Source organism: Mandrillus leucophaeus, unplaced genomic scaffold, assembly GCF_000951045.1.
Source record: "Mandrillus leucophaeus isolate KB7577 unplaced genomic scaffold, Mleu.le_1.0 Scaffold265, whole genome shotgun sequence".
NCBI classification, from domain to species: domain Eukaryota; kingdom Metazoa; phylum Chordata; class Mammalia; order Primates; family Cercopithecidae; genus Mandrillus; species Mandrillus leucophaeus.
In genome coordinates, this window is record NW_012102754.1 from 234,068 (window position 1) to 251,868 (window position 17,801).

Consider the following 17,801-nt stretch of genomic DNA (forward strand, 5'->3'; position numbering starts at 1 on the left):
GGAAGTCACCTGTTCTGGGAGGATATCATGGGACCCAACCACCAACAACGTCTGGGCTGGGCCTTGGCCCTATAAGTCTGGGCTAGACCTTAGCTGTGTTGGTGGAGACCTCATGGTGGCCCCATGAATCTGGTGAGGACTTTGGCTTTGCAGGTCTGGTAATGACCTTTGATCTGTGGTTGTGAGCCAATAATCTCTGTGGTTATGAGTTTGACTTTCACCCTGCTGATGTAGTGGGGACTTTGGACTTGATTGTCCTCTGTTATGTATACACCCATTGAGCAATTCAATGGTTAGCCAATTAAATGGCTAATAAATCAGAAAGTATTATAGATGTCACCAATCACAGAGAGCAACAGGGCTGACTCAGCATCTACCAGACTACCCCTCCTTGCCTTGGAAAGTAAATGCATTTGAGGATAGGTACGTTCATAGGACCAAAGCTCTGATCAGTCAATGCTGAATTACAAAGAAAGGGGAAGTTGGTATCCTAAGGACGCATGGTAGCCTAATGCACCTACCTCCATTCTTTGACCTTTTCTGTCTGAAACAAAAAACACAAAGCCTGGCTAAGGAAGCCTACACTCTCAGCCTGGCTATGGATTCAGCTGTGGAAGGTGCTGTTTGCACTTTTGCAAGGCTGTAGAGAAGCTGATGGGCTCCAGGAGGAGCAGGAGACACATCTCCACCCAGCCGACCTGGGAAGCAGATCTGGGGTTACTCCCTCTTCCCCAGCCCCTCTCATTGTTAACTGTCTCTTGCAATCTTTGCCAAAACACAGACTTGGTCATGGCCTCATCTGACTGCCAGCCCTAAGTGTCCCTGAAAACCATTTAAATCCGGTCTTCACTCTGAAGTCATCATTCTGATTTCCATTCTCACATTTTGGAGAGAAAATCTGACAAGCCCATTTATGTTTTTAATTTTTTTTTTTTTTTTTTTTTTTTTTTTGAGATGGAGTCTTGCTCTGTTGCCCAGACTGGAGTGCAGTGGCATGATCTTGGCTCACCACAACCTCTGCCTCCTGAGTTCAAGTGATTCTCCTGCCTCAGCCTCCTGAGTAGCTGGGATTACAGGTGTATGCCACCACACCCAGCTAATTTTTGTATTTTTAGTAGAGACAGGATTTCACCATGTTGGCTAGGCTGGTCTCAAACTGCTGACCTTGTGATCCAACCGCCTCAGCCTCCCAAAGTCCTGTGATTACAGGCGTGAGCCACTGTGCCGGACCTCCATTTATGTTTTTAAACTGTGCTGCAAGTGACAGGCTACTGAGAGTTGATAGATGGGTTTCTTTTGGCTGGATTTTTAGTGATTGCTTTTGGGTTTTGTTTGTTTACTGTATTTTTTGTACAGTTTTTAAGTGATCTAGTGATTACAAAATACATATTACCTTTTCATAGTCTACATATAAATAATATTTTACCACTTCAAATGGAACATAGAAACTTTACCATCATCCAGGTCCCTTTACCTCTCCCTTTCTATTGCAGTTTTTGTATGTATTATATCTATATATATTGAAAATCTCATCGGTCAGTGTTATACTTTTTGCTTTCAACTATTATACATATTTTAAAGAACCCAAAGGGAGAACTATTCTATTTAGCCGATAATTAGCATTTCTGTGTTTGCCCATCCATTGCCGCCCCCATTTATCAAGGGGTTGCAGCTTCAACAGTAGAGCTTGCCTGGAGACAAGGTTGGGAAAGAATAGGAAAAAAAAATACCCAGAGGATTTTTCCATTCTGTCCGAGCCCCACTTCCTGCTCTTTGGACTAGAAAGACCTTGTCTTGGACCTCTTTCTGATGGCCAGTTCCAGAATTTGTGCTGATTTGAGTCCTGGGAGGAAACATACCACTGGACCATTTGTACTTCTAGGTCTGGTTTCCTTCCCCAGTAGGCTTGCTACCATTTACTTCCAGAACCCTCAGGTAGCTGCTTTACACATCCTATCCAGGCCTTTTGATTGTATTCAGTGAAAGAGACAGGGTAGAGTGTGCTTATTCCATCTTAACCAGAACCAGACCTCTGCTGAAATTGCATTTCTTTAACTGCTAGAGTTCATGATTTTCACAGTGATCCTTTGTTATCACCACCACCGACACCCTCCTGAGACACAATCTATTAAAGGAGCCAGGAAGCAAAGTGTTTCATCTTGTTGCTGAATGGGGCCTGTCTCCCTCTAGATACTCCAGGGCTCCAGGTCTGTTCTGAGCCTTTTCTCTTGGTGTGTCCTTGTCCTCTTCAGCAGACATGAGATTCCAAGGGCAGCTACTCCTAGTTGCCCCACTCACTGTCTTGCCCAGGCTGGCAGGAGCAAGCCTGGGCTGAGGTGATTTGAAAGCCATCAAGTGCCTATTTGATTTCCACCAGTTGTCACCCTTCATCTTGTTCTGAGGCATATCATGGTCATGTTAAAAAGTAGGACTAAAAAATAGGACTGCCAGTTACTCCCTGCTACAGTGTCAGAAGTGTTCAGGAAACTTGCAGACCATCTGACCACATCTGCCATTACACAGATGGGGGATTTGCACTCCAGAGGGCAAGGGACTGTCAGGGCTACCCACCTAGTCAGTGACCATGCTGGACTAGCTCCCGCTGCCTGCCTTCCACACAGCTCCCATACCATGCAACTTCCCCCACTCACATCCTCCAGTCACCTTCCACAGCCTCCTTCCCTGGCCCACTGCAATTTGCCTTCCAGCTACTCTGGAGTCCTTGATGGTCCTCAGATACTCTAAGCACATTCCACCTCCAGACCTCTGTACTTGCCATTTCCTCTGCTTAGAATGTTCTTCCTAGGTGAGAGTACTCTTCATGGTTTGAGCCCTCACTTCATTCACTCAGGTCTCTGTTCACACATCACCTTCTCAGAGAGCCTTTCCTGGCCACTCCATCTAAAATAGCATCACCTCCCTCATTCTTACCCCCTTGCCCAGCTCCATTTTATTTCCTAGCACTTATTCCTCCTACATATTAGAATACATATTTATTTATTTGATGTTTTAAATTATCTGTCTTCCCTACTTGAATGTAAACTCCATAAGTCTTTGTTATCCACCACTGAATCCCTAATACCAAGAGGACCTAGCACTTGGTGGAAAATAAATATTTGCTAAATGAATATATATATGCCTTTCTATTGGGTAGGTGTTACCACCAAATTCTGTGTAAGAAGCAACCACATAATCTTAGCAGCAGTAAGCATGTATTGAGCTTAAACATCTGGGGGTTGGTTGGGGATTGGCGGATCTAGGCCAGGCTTGGCTAGGTTGGTTACACTTTGTTCAACATGTCTCTCTTCTATTCTTGAGACCAGCCAGCCAGGTATGTTCTTCCTGTGGAGAGGGCAGAAGCAAACACAGTGAGTTTAACTGCACGAGTGGTTTTTAAACCTCTACCTTATCTGCACCTTATCTGTTAACATGCCATTGGCCAAAGCAAGCCAAATGGTTGAGCCCAGAGTCATAGAAGGCCTAAGGGGACTACATCCTGCTCATTAGAGGGCACAGCAAAATTACAGGGATATGGATGTAATCCTATCACTGAGGATGTCATGAAGCATTGGAGTGATAAACCTAACTCTCACGGAATTAAAACTCTGCTTTCTGTTTTTATCATTTTCCTAGAACATACTGAACCTCTGAGTGGCTGCATTTCCACTCATTGGAGTTGGGTCCTAGGGCTGCTAGGTATATGATGACCCTCCTAAACTAGTGCCCCTTCATGAGCATTCATGCCAAGCAGCTTTAGCTTTTAAGGCCCTGGTGCTGTTGGTGGTGGGGCATGAGTTTGATGTGTATGCCTGTGTTTTTAATTGACCTCATCATTCCTTTCATTTTAGGGACAGCTGGTGTAGCCGGAGACATGGTCGCCACCAAAATTGTGGAGCTATCAAAAAAGAACCGGCTGTTGATGGCAGAATCAGAGGGTGCAAAAACCAGGGTGAAGCAGCTGACCAATCGCATCCAGGAGCTGGAGCGGGAAGTGAGGGTCCTTGGTCATTCTCCCTCTGGAGGGGACTCCCAGCATGGGGAAGAGGGAACCTCCCTAGCTTCTCCATATGTAGCTGGAAGAGCTGAAGTTGGAAGGTTAAGAGGCTTTCTCAAGTCACGCAGTATATGGTGGTGCTGCATTTTAAATTCAATTCTGTTGCCCTCCAACAGACTTCTTGGTGTCTCTGGCCTCATCTGTTCATCTGTAACCTGAAATCCATCATTCTTTTATGCCCCGCCTCCTAGGCTGTTGTTGGAATTTCAGGAGACAGATTATGGGTGTAGCATTATTATTTATTAAGCTGTTAGTGAACCCTTGGACTGCTTCTATAGTGCGATTAGGGAATGGGTCAGACAATCAATTAAGCCCTCTCCATTCCAGAGCTGTTTCTAAAGGAGAATTCTTCCATTAATGATCCTAAAGTGAGCTAAAAGGACACACCACCAACATAGGTAACCACATACAAAAGGCACCAGAGTGCTTTCCTTGGGCTGCACAATCGCTGAGCAGAGTATTAAGCACGAGGTTTGCTTTTTCAGCTACAGACAGCCCTGACCAGAATGTCAGCCAAGGGGGCCACCGACGCAGGAGCCAAGCCACTGAAGGCCCAAATGGGAGACAGAGCATTGGTATGAATTCTCTTCTGTGCTGGAGAGTCCGCGAGGCAGCCATGGGCCTGGGCCTCCCCTCCTCCACGGGTGTGTAGGTACCTCTACCTGGGGTCCACCCCCAACCCCCAACCGCGGTGCCGAGCCAGATGCCCATTGTCTACCATTGCTGCATCCTCAGAGCAGACATCAGAGAACAGTACCAAGTGTATGACCTGAGGCCAAGAATGTCCTGTTGGAAGCCATGGAGGGTGTAGCTCCAACTCTGTCTCCAGTAAGGAAGGCTGGGAGGAGCCTGAGAACCCTGGAACACTAGAGCCTCAGGATCAAGAGGGAAGGCCTGGTCCAACTGACCTCCCACTGTCAGCCCAGCCATCTCCTGTACAGCATCCTCACTGGGGACACATCCAGCCTCCACCTTACTCCAGGGACAGGGAGCTCACCACTGCCCAGTGGAATCCTGTTCTTTATAGGGCAGTTCATATTATGAACACTTTCCCTTTCATAGAGCTCCAAATCTACAGAGTAAAAGTGGCTGTTGGAAATGGGGACTTGTTCCCCAGAGCCCATTTTACTAAACCAGTGACAGTTCATGAAATTCAAGAGGTGGGAATTGCAGCTCCATGAAAGGAAGTCAGTCTGACCTAGTGGGTTGGTTTATCCCCACACCAGACAGTAAATAACATCAGAGTCTAAAGAACATTCCAGGAGGCTTCACCAAGGGTTTTCTTGGGAAGCCAGGCCAGTTGGTGAGAGAGGCAGCCAAGCCCCAGGACTCCCAATTAGGTGCTTGTTTTCTAGCCCTATCTTCCCTGCTGCCTACACTGGAATCAGACTGCCCTGTGCCTTCCTTGAGGAGAATTCAGTCCTCGCTGTGCAGTGATGGGCCCCTCAGGTTTGGGGATGAATGTGCCTCCTCAAGAGTAGTCTTGTGTAAACCTGTCTCATTGCTGGGGAGGCAGCAGAGGGGCTCTGCCCTCTACAGAGGCTGGACTGAGTATTCTTTAGGGCCTTTCCTGGCTTCAGAGGACACTGCTAAGCTGCCCCTGGTTTATTCCACACATTGAGCACCTCCACATCCCCAACTAGGGCTGCCCTGGATAGGAAACTGCTTGTTCAGCCTGATGGGATTTTCTAAGCCCTGTGACACAGGGAATCAAAAACAGAGACTCGGCCGGGTGCAGTGGCTCACGCCTGTAATCCCAGCACTTTGGGAGGCTGAGGCCAGCAGATCACTTGAGGCCAGGAGTTCGAGACCAGCCTGGCCAACATGGTGAAACACCATCTCTAGTAAAAATACAAAAATTAGCCAGGCATGGTGGCAAACGCCTGTAATCCCAGCTACTCGGGAGGCTGAGGCATGAGAATCGCTTGAACCTGGGAGGCAGAGGTTGCAGTGAGCTGAGATTGCACCACTGCACTCCAGCCTGGGCAACAGAGTGAGACTCTGTCTCAAAACAAACAAAGAAACAAAACAAACAACAACAACAAAAAACAGAGGCTCTGTCTATGGAGAATCCCAGAGGAGGAATGAGGAGTCATTTGAAGGCAGGATGTGGACAGGGCCTTCAGAGATGGCCCCTGTGCTCTGAGCTCACAGAGGAGTCCACCCTCCATTAAGGTTGCAGCTAGAAGGTGGGATGGAGGAGGGCATCCCTGAGTTGGCCTTACTGGAGAAGGAAGATGGGGAAGGTGAACTGAGTGTCAGCTGGATAACATTTGACTGCAGCCCAGAGCTCACAAGGGAGAATAGGGGAATGTAAGCCAAAAAAGCTGGGGTGAAGTCACCCATAGAGGGAGCCCTTGAATGGCAGCTGGAGCAGGAGTTTTGACTTGATTCTCTGGCCACAGGGAGCATGGGAGGTTCCAGGTTCCAGAGAGAAGAGTGTGTGATGGGCTGCAGATCTCAATTCATCAGTACCACGTGTTCTCCCTGGCATCTCCTGATCGGAGTGAGAGCAAAAGCAATGTTCCCCCTCATTAGGCTGTTCAGGGCAGCCCAAGCCCAAGCCACACTCCAGAAGCCTGCAGGCTCAATCCACATTCCAACCCTAGGCCTCCAAAGCACATTCCAGAGTGGAGCTGAACACCCTTCCCTCTGCTTGGGGCTTCAGGAGGCTGTGATGTGAGCGGCATTGGCATTATCTGCTCCCCATGGACTGTTTTAGTTATTTTCTCAAAGAAAACAGCCTCGGGTAGGGGAGGGAGTGTGCCCATACCCAGGTCCCCCACAAAGCCTGTGGAATTTCACTCTGGGCAGAAAGAACTCTGAAATGGCTTGGAGGTAGGATTAGCTCAGCTGCCTAAGCCAGGAGGATGGAACCTGATCCAGCCCTCTCCAGAACACCATCTGGCCCTCAGCCCACTTGCCAGCTGCCCACTCAAGCCAAGCTAGACCTGCCAGCATTGCCCTCCATCAGGACCTGCCCCAGACAGCATCCTTGACATGCATTGTCTTAGCAACCCTCACGGGTTCCCTGGAGATTGGCATTACATATCCCCATTTTACAGATGAGAAAATGAGACTGGGACAGGGCATCACTGCCTAGGTTCTAGAGTCAGATCCAATCTGTATGCTTTTTCCATGCTCTGAGCAGATCAAAGAGATGCTGCAGGGTCACTGCAGCCATATGGAAGCACACGTATTCCCACAGCTCTCAGCACCCCCACTGTCAGGGCCACTGGGGCTCATGGCACTAGAGACCTGACAGGCAGGGCAGGGGCGTGGCAGGGGGTGGAGGGGTGTTGCTTCCCAACCCAAGGCAGATTCAAAGCCACACATTTAACAGGAGAAGAGGCAGGCACCCAACAGAGTACGCAGGGATGGCAGGTGGCCAGACAGGAGGAAGAACACAGAACAAAATATACTTTTAAAAACAGGATGGCTGGGCATGGTGGCTCACACCTGTAATCCCAGCACTTTGGGAGGCCGAGGCAGTTGGATCACCTGAGGTCTGGAGTTCAAGACCAGCCTGGCCAACATGGTGAAACTCCATCTCTACAAAAAGTTAGCCGGGAAACCCTATCTCTACTAAAAAATATACAAAAAGTTAGCCAGGCATGGTGGCAGGTATCTGTAATCCCAGCTACTCAGGAGGCTGAGGCAGGAGAATCGCTTCATCCCGGGGAGCAGAGGTTGCAGTGAGCTGAGATCATGCCATTACACTCCAGCCTGGGCAATGAGTGAAACTCTGTCTCAAAAAAAAAAAAAAAAAAAAAGATATACCTATGCTTCATATAAGTTCTCAGCTGGCACATTCTGTTCACGTTGGCTGTTCTCTTTAGCCTGATGGTGGTGCTCTGAGGAAGCGGAACAGGGAAGTATTTGCATACCCTTTCCATAGATGAGGACACTGGATGAGGCCAGGGTTTCTGGACCAGGTGTCCATGTCTAGTTTCTTTGGCCAATGGTTTTCAGCTGGGCTGCCCAGAGCCTCTGGGGTCTATGGAAATTCCTGGACCCAGTATACTTGGATCTGTCTTTCACACTAGCATTCACAGGAGCTTTTGTTTGTGCCTGATAGAGAAAGGTCAGAAAGCCACTGTAGTACCAGCCCTGTTTCCTGAAGTTCAGCTGCTCTGCCCTGTTGGGGCAGCAGCAGAGGGCCTCAGCATCATTGCCCGATGGGATGCTCAGCCTGACAACCAACGTTTCTGTGGCCATGATGCCCAGCATTAGCAGCAGCTTAAATTGGAAGAGTCAGCCAGGGCAGGGGAAGGACCAGTGTTCTTTCTAATTCCACCTGTGTCACCCCAACCAGCTGTATGCCTGAAGGCAAATTACCTCCCCTCTCTGGGCCTTATTTTCATCATTATGGAAGGGGTTTGAATGGGCTGACCTTGAAGGTCCCTTTGTCAAATATCTATGAGTCATAGGAGTGTCTACTGAAGACAGAGAGGTAGTCAGCCCATTTAAGAAAAATTTCCATCCAGATAGTTTAAATAAAACATTGGGTTAAAAAAAAAAAAAAAGACACTGCTAAGAGTTCCAGCAGGCAGTTTTCATGGTTGCTGTAGTTCTTCAAGCCACAGAGATGAACATTTGGAAATTACAGTGGTCACTGCTAGGAAAGAGAGCCCAAGGCCCCTCAGCTGTCAAAAAACCAAGGCCCAAGCTGACGAATCTGGGAGAGGCGGATCCTGAATTAGGATGCTGTGGCTCTCCTGCCACGCTGGGCTTGTCTTCTGGGAGTAAGGTGGTTTCCTCTTTATTCTGAGTGAAGATGGATTAGCTGTGATGCCAGTCTCTGAGCACAGCAGAGGGTCCACACCCAGGAAGTGTCTGGGAGGCGTGGAGCCTGCCGCTCTCTCCAGATGCTTCACCTGTACGGTAAGGCATGCACCCACGTGTGTGTGCAACATTGTGCAAAAAGCTCAGTCCCAAAGTTAAGCTGCCAGGATTCAAATCCAGGTTCCACCTTTATTAACCAGATAGCCCAAGTAGAGGACTTACCTTCCACTAGCCTCTATTTTGCATCTATAAGGGGCTTACAAGAGAACCTACCTCACAGGGGTTTATGAGGATTAAATGAGTTACTCCATGTCAAACACTTAGCACAGTGCCTGGCACAGACTTGGATAAATGGGGGCTATGATTACTGTTCCCATGTAGACAATAAATGACTACTTTCTCTCCTGTCCTTCCCACCCAGCCGGAGACCCCAGAGGTGAAGGCCCTGCAGGACAGGCTGGCAGCCACCAACTTGAAGATGAGTGACCTCCGCAACCAGATCCAGTCTGTGAAGCAGGAGCTGCGGATGGCACAGAAGGTCTTTCAGAGCCAGGGCTTGGGGCTTCTTGTGTGGCTGGGGCTGGACTTGGGAAGAGCACGGCTGGCACAGTGGATTCCATTCTGGAGCCGTGAGTGCTCAGCCCCATGAGCACACTGCTTGCTCTGGGTCAGGCTCCAGATCCAGTCCTTCCTCCCGCCAGTCCTTGGTCCATACCCATTTGGTGGGCAGAGTCGCTGACTACCTGAGCCTGCCACCCCCACCCCCGCAGCGTAGATGCCCTTGTGGTGCCTGCCCAGCCCTAGACTGAGGAGGACAGTGCTGTCCACCCAGGAAGAGTCCATTAAGCCTTCCCTGCACAACTTGTGCCCCAGTAGATCCTGGGTCTCCCCTTAATGTCACCCTTACTTAACTTGGAAGCCTGCCAGCACCTGCCTTCTGCTTTGCTGTCTGTAACAGAAAATGAAGAGGTTCTTTGTGTATTGAAGGACCCTTTCAAAGGAAAATGCTCAGACTTGGGACACAGGCCCAGCTGGTTCGTTATTTATTTTTATTTACATAGCAAATTCTCTGGCATTTGTCTTCCCTGCTGGAACCACTCAGACTGGCCAAGATTTCCAAAACAGTGTTCTATTGTGGAAACAAGCGCCAGAGACTTGGTACGCTGGATCAGGTTTCTGTGACAGGCTTCAGAGGGGCCCAGGTCACAAGCTGGAGCGTATTGTTTCTGCCTCAAAGCCTTGACGTTGGGCCTGAGCGCTGCACTTCAATAATCGCAAAGCTGGGCCCTTCTTGGACCACAGTGCCCCAACTGACATTCAGTAGCCCACCTTTGCTGCACTCAGCAGTCCACTCGTCTGTGGCTTTTCACAGAGGCCCGGGTCCTGTGGCGATGTATTTCCTATAGCCAGAATTAGCTCAGCTCTAGGTGACAGGTGAATGGGTTAAGGAAGCAGGTGTTGGTCAGCTTTGTGGTTCAGTCATCCCAGAATATGTCAAGAGCAAGGGGCCCTATCTGGGAATTGCCGGCAGTTTCTTGGCGGCTCTAAGCATTGCCAAGAAATGCCAGGGATGATGGGTTTACCACTTTCCCAGGGAGAGCTGCCCTTGGGACATGGTAAACTGACCTTTGAGGGCTATGCTCTGAGATGGGAAGAAGATTGTGTAGGTGAAGGCTGCTTCTGAATATGCCTCTAAATATGCAGCAGCATCAGGGTCTGGTGGAGCCCTCTCTTTTGGCCACACTGAAGGCCCTGCCTTATTTCAGGTTTTGGCCAGCGAGGTTGGGGAAGACGTCAATGTCCAGCAGCTCCTATCCTCACCAGGGACCTGGAGGGGTCGGGCTCAACAAATTCTTGTTTTGCAGAGCAAGGTGGGTGAGTCACCAGACTTCTCCTGGCCTGAACAAAGGATTTAAAATGCCCCAGAAAGACCTGCCCTGACCCCCATAGAGACTTAAGGACACAGTACCCAAAAAAGGCCTTTAGGTCTCACAGTGCACTCGTGCAGGGCTGTTGTTTTACCTTCTCGCCAACCAGCCTGATTCTAATTTGTTATTTAATGAACAAGCTCTTATATAACACTTACCACATGCCAGGCACTGGAGCTTAACAAATGCCAACGCCTTTGGTTTGATTTATTTAACTCCAGGCATCTTTTTTCCCCTAGTTTATGTAAATTTGCGTGACTGTTGTAATTGTAAGCTTTTTCCAGTTTTGTCCAGATGCTTGTAGTCTTTTGAAAGTTTTAATTACCCAATAAAAACTTAGCCTTGTCTCCCTCTTTATTGTCTGAATATTTTGGAGCATACCAAAAGAGGCTAACAGCAAGGGCTCTGGAGCCACACTGCTCAAATTCAAATCCCAGCTCTCCACTCATCAGCTGTGTGACCTCAAGCAAGTTCCTTTAGCTCTGTGCCTCAGTTTCCTCATCTGTATAATGGGGATAATAACGATGCCTACCCCACAGGATTGTTGGGTGAATTGAGTCAATACTTGTAAAGTGCTTAGCACAGGGCCTGGCATGGAGGAAGCACTGTATAAAAGTTAGGTGTGGTTCTTTTCCCTTTGTGCCTTCAAACTGAGAAACATGTGAGAAGGTGTGTGATTTCCACTATTTGCCAAGCATATCACTCTTGTTCCCAGGGACTTAAAGTGTCACAGTGGCTTTTATCCTCAGTGTCTCCCATGAGATCCTTGAAGCCAACATAAAGGGGGAAAAACTCCAAGAAGCTAATAGATGATAGTGCATGGCCTTGGGGTTCGAGAGACCTGAGTTTACGTTTGGCCACTGGTCTGCCAACTCTGTGACCTTGGGCAAACCCCTTCATCTTCCTATGTCTTCGTCTTCACACCTGTGTAATGGGGTGACATAAAATAACATTTCTAAAGCACCTAGGACAGTGCCTGACCATAATAAGCACAAAACAACTTCCTTATTATTGTCATTAAGTTGTATGTCAAATTCTTTTTTTTTTTTTTTGAGACGGAGTCTTGCTCTGTCTCCCAGGCTGGAGCGCAGTGGCACGATCTCAGCTCACTGCAAGCTCCGCCTCGCGGGTTCACACCATTCTCCTGCCTCAGCCTCTGGAGTAGCTGAGACTACAGGATTCACACCATTCTCCTGCCTCAGCCTCCCGAGTAGCTGAGACTACAGGCGCCCGCCACCACACCCAGCTAATTTTTTGTATTGTTAGTAGAGATGGGGTTTCACCGTGTTAGCCACGATGGTCTCGATCTCCTGACTTCATGATCCGCCCATCTCGGCCTCACAAAGGGCTGGGATTACAGATGTGAGCCACCGTGCATAGCCCTGTATGTCAAATTCTTAAAGGTAACAGTGTTCTTTAATGATTAAATGGAATTGCCTCACAGCGCCACATGAGGGCACTGATGGGTGCCTTCAAAGCTGTGCCCCTGCCCTTTGCCAGGGAGCCTAGCGAATTGTGCTTCCTTTCCTGGCTCAAGTTTACCAACGTTGTTTTGTCATTTGGTTGTGTTGACATGGAAACCAGGGTCAGAAGGATCCTAGGAGTTGTCTGCTTCTACCCTAGTGTTATAAGGGTGATAAGGATGTTGTTCTGTGGGATGACATCTACCTGCCACTTGCTGAGGGCCCACGTGTGCCAGGCTGTATTGACACCTTCACCTAGACCATCTTGGGATTTTGCAAAGTTACCTAATCCTAAAAATCACCTGTAGCATTTAAAATGCAGATTCTAAGTCCCTTCCCCTAGAGCTCTAGTTTGTTGATCTGGAGTAAGCACCAAGATTTGTCAGTCCAAGAAGAACCTCAGAGGATTCCCAGGCTCAGACAACTTCATGATACTGAATCCTCATAACAGTGTTATGCAGGGTGTACTCTTAGTCCCGTCTTACAGATGAGGGAACTGAGATTCAGAGTTACCTGTGCGCAGTCACACAGTCTGTGAGGCTTTGAGCCAGTCTCTCTGCTTCCAAACCCTGCCTTCCCCTCTGCAATATCTCCTGTAAGTGACCGCCATCTTCCGAGGAGCCCACCCAGTCTTAGGTGGTCTGTCTGTTAGAAAGTTCCTCCTTGCCCAGCACTTTGGGAGGCTGAGGTGGGCAGATCGCTTGAGCCCAGGAGTTCAAGACCAGCCTGGGCAACATGGTGAAACCCCGTCTCTTTTTGTGTGTGTGTGTATATATATATATATATATATATATATATATATATATACACTGCTTAGGCAGCTGAACTGGGAGGACTGCTTGAGCCCGGGAGGCAGAGGTTACAGTGAGCCATGATTGCACCACTGCACTCCAGTCTGGGCGACAGAGCAAGACCTTGTCTCTAAATAAATAAATACCTAAAATAAGGAAGTTCTTTCTTGAACTGAGACCTGCCATCCTATCCCTCCCTGGTTCCTGGGGCCACAGGTCTGCTTCCTAGCCTCAAACAGCCCCTCAGATATAGGGTGATTTTTGTCATTCACCTTTTTTCTAAGCTGAACTTCCCTGGTGTCTTCCAATGTGTTGCTCAAGATGCCAGCTCAGATCGTCCCCCACCCCTAGTCCTCCTCAGATGGGGCTACCACAGCCATCTAGAGAGGTGGTTCCATCTTCAGTCCATGGGGTCTCCTATCACACTCTGAGTAGTAGAGGCTGGCTGCAGACCCATTGTGGAACAATGAGTTTTACCATCCTCAGGTTCGCGAGCTTGAGAAGCAACTGGGCCAGTCCCGGAGCCAGTCTGTGGGAACAGGCAGTGATGAGTTGTCTGTCTATCCAGACCCAAGGAAGCTGTCGGCACAGGAGAAAAACCTGCTGAGGATCCGCAGCCTGGAAAGGGAAAAACAGGAAGGCCTGGAGGTAACGCATGCCCAGTGAGGAGGTCAACCAGACATGTAGGAAGGAGAGATCGTGATGGTGCCTGCAAGGGCTCTGAGGCACATGTGGTCGGAAGTCTGAGCCACCCCTTCTAGGCAGTGGACCTGAGTCACCTCTGCATGTTCCTCACGTCCTGTCAAACCAACCTGAGCTGCCTGACTGGGACCTCACTGTGAGCCCATTTAATGAACTTTTCGTGGTCCCATCCTGGCTGTTTTGGAGGTGCTGTACCTGAAATTCTCATTGTAAAAGGGAGAAGGGGAGGGCCACGGCCCCAAAAGTATGATAGGGTTAGATGGGGCTTGAAGAAGGAAAGTTCCAGGCTGATGAAAGAAGTGGGCAGGCTGGACTGGACTCAGCACCAGGGGCCGCATCTCACTGGCTGCATTAGGAGTGTCAGAACTCTAACTCTACCAGGTTTAAGCAACAAAGAGAAGTTATTGGCCCATGTAAATGAACAATCCAGAGGTGGCCTAGCTTCAGGTGCAGATTGGGGCCTTGCTCTCAGCAACTTCTCCTGGGTTGGCTTCACTCTTTTCCACAGGGACCCTGGGTAGTCCCAGCTGCTCTTCTCCAATACAGCCTCTACAAAGTGTTTCTCTTTCACAATAGTTCCATCAAATTCCCAGAATTGAGTGTCTTTGGGCTAGCCAGGTTATGTGGCCATCCTTGAACTCATCACTGTGGCCAAGAGTACAGGGTGTTTTGATTGGTCAAGCTTCAGATACCTGCCTCAAGGTTTGAGGGGATGAGTTAGCCTCCCCAAACTTGCAATGAGAGTGAGGAGTAGGGCCCACTTTAAAGAAGGTAGCAGAAGCAGCATGAAGAGGTGCAGGCAGGCCATACAACAGGCCCACTTAGTGGCCCTGGCAGTGAGCTACCTAACAGTGAGGCCTTGCCTTTTCATCAGGAGACTTTTGCCTGTGAGCACCAACTCTGGGTTAGGCCCCGTGTTAGGAATGCTGTGACCATGACCACATTGCACCTCCCAGCGCTCTAGACCATCAGCTGTGAGGAGGGAAACAGTGAGACCACAGAGGTGGGCAGGGCCTGCTGGGCTTTGTATGCCAGCGAGGACTTTTGGCCTGTATCTTGAAGGCTGTAGAGAACCACCAAAGGGTTTTTGGTTTTTTAGATGGAGTCTCGCTCTGTTGCCCAGGCTGGAGTACAATGGCGTGATCTCAGCTCACTGCAACCTCCGCCTCTGGGGTTCAAGAGATTCTCCTGCCATAGCCTCCCAAATAGCTGGGATTACAGGCACAAGCCACCACGCCTGGCTAATTTTTATATTTTTAGTAGAGATGGGGTTTCACCATGTTGATCAGGCTGGTTTTGAATTCCTAACCTCAGGTGATTCACCTGCCTTGGCCTCCCAAAGTGCTGGGATTATAGGCGTGAGCCACTCACCCGGCCCACCAAAGGGTTTTAAGTTGTGGAGGGAGGTGGTCAACTGTGCATTTTGAAAAGGTCACATGGTTGGAGCAAGAGGAGGAATGGGTTGAAAGAGGAATGGAAGGCAGAATAGTGATCCTGGAGACATGACCAAGGATCTTTGCCAAGACAGTGGACTGTCATGGAAGGGCCAGACACCTGGGACAGTGAGGACAGACTTTCTAGGGCTCAAGGACAGATTGGACTTGAAAGAGAGATGAGGAGGAAGAGTTATAAAGGACTGCTAGGGAGTATAGTGGGTGGGTAAGGGAGACAGGGTGGGTTCAAGAGGAGAAAGGGAGTTGAGATTTGGAAATGTTGGGTTTGAAATGCACCTAGCTTGGACTTACATGTTAGTGCAGAACAGATTATGTTGAACAGTTGGGCTGACCATAAGCTGCAATGGTGGGTGGAAGGAAACAGCTTCCTGCATGCATTCCCTCTGCCAGGCATCTATGAGAGCCTGGAGTGTGTAGGCAGGAGAGCTACAGGTGAGTAATGGCTGCCTCCCTGAAAAGGGTTCATGTTTTACTTGTTTTACATTTCTATAATTCACTTCATCAAGGATATGAAAACACTTTTCCAGCAACAGTTCACCCTCAGGCTCAAGCAGGTGATGTCACCCACTGCCCAAGCTCCTCCTCAATGTCTCCATCTTGTCTTTATGGGTTTGACTAATCTAGCCTCTGCCCCTTAACTCACTATGCTTCAGCCACACACCTTCTACCCCAGGGCCTTTGCTCTTCCCCTCATCTCCTTCAATCTCTGCTCAGATGCCACCTTTTCAGAGAGGCCTTCCCTGACCATATCCTTCTCACTATTCCTGTTTCCTACTTTCAAGTATTTGTCCCTATTTGACATTATCTGTCTCCTCCATTAGGATTATCAGCTCCTTGAGGACAAGGACTGTTTTGCTTTTTGCTGTCCCCCAGCACCTATAACAACACTAAGCCCAGAGTAGGCCCTCAGGAAACACTTGAGAATGAAGGGATGAGTGAATGAGAGACTCTGAAGATGTGCACTGCATGTGAGTTTCCAGTTGGTAGCTGGCAAAGCAAGGTGCTGTCAAGGGTTGTGCCAAATGATCATGGGGGAAGTGGAACAACCCTCCTTTCTCATTCTAGCTCCCGGTGGTGCAAGGTGCTGCAGTTGGAACCTAGCCTAGCACTCTTTCTAAAGTATTGCTTTTCTCTTTTCCCCTGCTCAGGGTGGGGTTTAGGGGTAGGACTGGCTGTTCTCTCTGGAGGACACATGCAGTTGGCCGGCGGCTTTCCTCTCATGTGCTAGGAAGCCTGTGTCTCAGGCTGAGGTGGGGAGTGCTGTCATCCGTTAGTGCTGTCATGTGCTAGGGCAAGAGTGGGAGGCTGCTGGCCACCTGATATCCCTGAGAGGCCTGGGCTGGGAGTCAGGGCCCTGGCTCTAGTGACTTGCTCTGTGGCATTCAACAAGCACCCCCACCCCCAGCCCCAGGCCTTGCCATTGAGTAGGAGCCAGGAAGCAGATGTGGCCAAGGTCCCACACAGCCCTGCTGCCCATGCCCTCACTTTCTAATTACAGAAACTTGCCAGTGAGCGGGATGGCCTCCAGAGAGAGCTTGAAGAGCTAAAAAAGAAGTTTGAGGGCATGAGGTCTCGGAACAAGCTGCTGTCGAGTGAGGTGAAGACCCTCAAGAATCAGATGGGGACCCTGGTGGAGAAGGGCCGGCATGATGACGAGCTCATCGATGCCCTCATGGTATGGCCCCACCACTCAGGCAGGGCAAGAGCCAGGGCTGGTTCCCCAAAGGATGGGTTGCAGCCATGGCCAGAGTGAGCCCTCACTCACCCCTCAATGCCACCTGTGTAACCCCAAAGCCCATTGCCTCCAGATGGCCCCCAGCACCAAAGCCCTGCCCCAGGGACAGGAGCAGCTCAGGGAGGCTGCCTGAGGGCAGTGATGGAGCAGCACCAGGCACAAGGCACTTAGGCCTATGGACCCCAAAAGAGACAGAAATGTGTTGGGGGAAGGAGGTGGGATTATACCCTGGGTTATTTTTCAGCAAGGAATGAAAGGGACAAGAGGAGCCAGTACCAGTTCTTGTCTCTGTGGTGGCACAGAACCCTTCCCCTTCTGGGCATGTTATAATGCTTAGTCCCCAAGATACCTTCTAGGATTATATATTTTAATCCCACTTCGCAGATGGGGAAACTAAGAGTCAAATTCATTAGATAACTCATCTAAGACCATACAACTGAGTTCAAAGCAGGTTTATCTGACTATAAAAACTTTCTTGATTAAACATATCTCAAAATAATAAGAGCTATTTATGACAAACCCACAGCCAATATCATACTGAATGGGCAAAAACTGGAAGCATTCCCTTTGAAAACCAGCACAAGACAAGGATGCCCTCTCTCGCCACTCCTATTCAAGATAGTGTTGGAAGTTCTGGCCAGGGCACTCAGGCAGGAGAAAGAAATAAAGGGTATTCAATTAGGAAAAGAGGAAGTCGGCCGGGCGCGGTGGCTCAAGCCTGTAATCCCAGAACTTTGGGAGGCCGAGACGGGCGGATCACGAGGTCAGGAGATCGAGACCATCCTGGCTAATATGGTGAAACCCCGTCTCTACTGAAAAAAAATACAAAAAGCTAGCTGGGCGAGGTGGCGGGCGCCTGTAGTCCCAGCTACTCGGGAGGCTGAGGCAG

General features: G+C 49.3%; 1 protein-coding gene across 1 annotated transcript in view; it reads left to right on the forward strand.

The window, feature by feature from the left end:
• The window catches only part of CCDC13 (coiled-coil domain containing 13), a 90,807-nt gene that overhangs the window by 41,293 nt on the left and 31,713 nt on the right, over positions 1-17,801 (forward strand). The window contains 7 exon segments of the mRNA XM_011984312.1: positions 2,191-2,207; positions 3,849-3,991; positions 4,540-4,629; positions 9,261-9,377; positions 10,606-10,710; positions 13,508-13,669; positions 16,676-16,852. Of these exon segments, the coding sequence (XP_011839702.1) occupies positions 2,191-2,207; positions 3,849-3,991; positions 4,540-4,629; positions 9,261-9,377; positions 10,606-10,710; positions 13,508-13,669; positions 16,676-16,852 (811 nt within the window).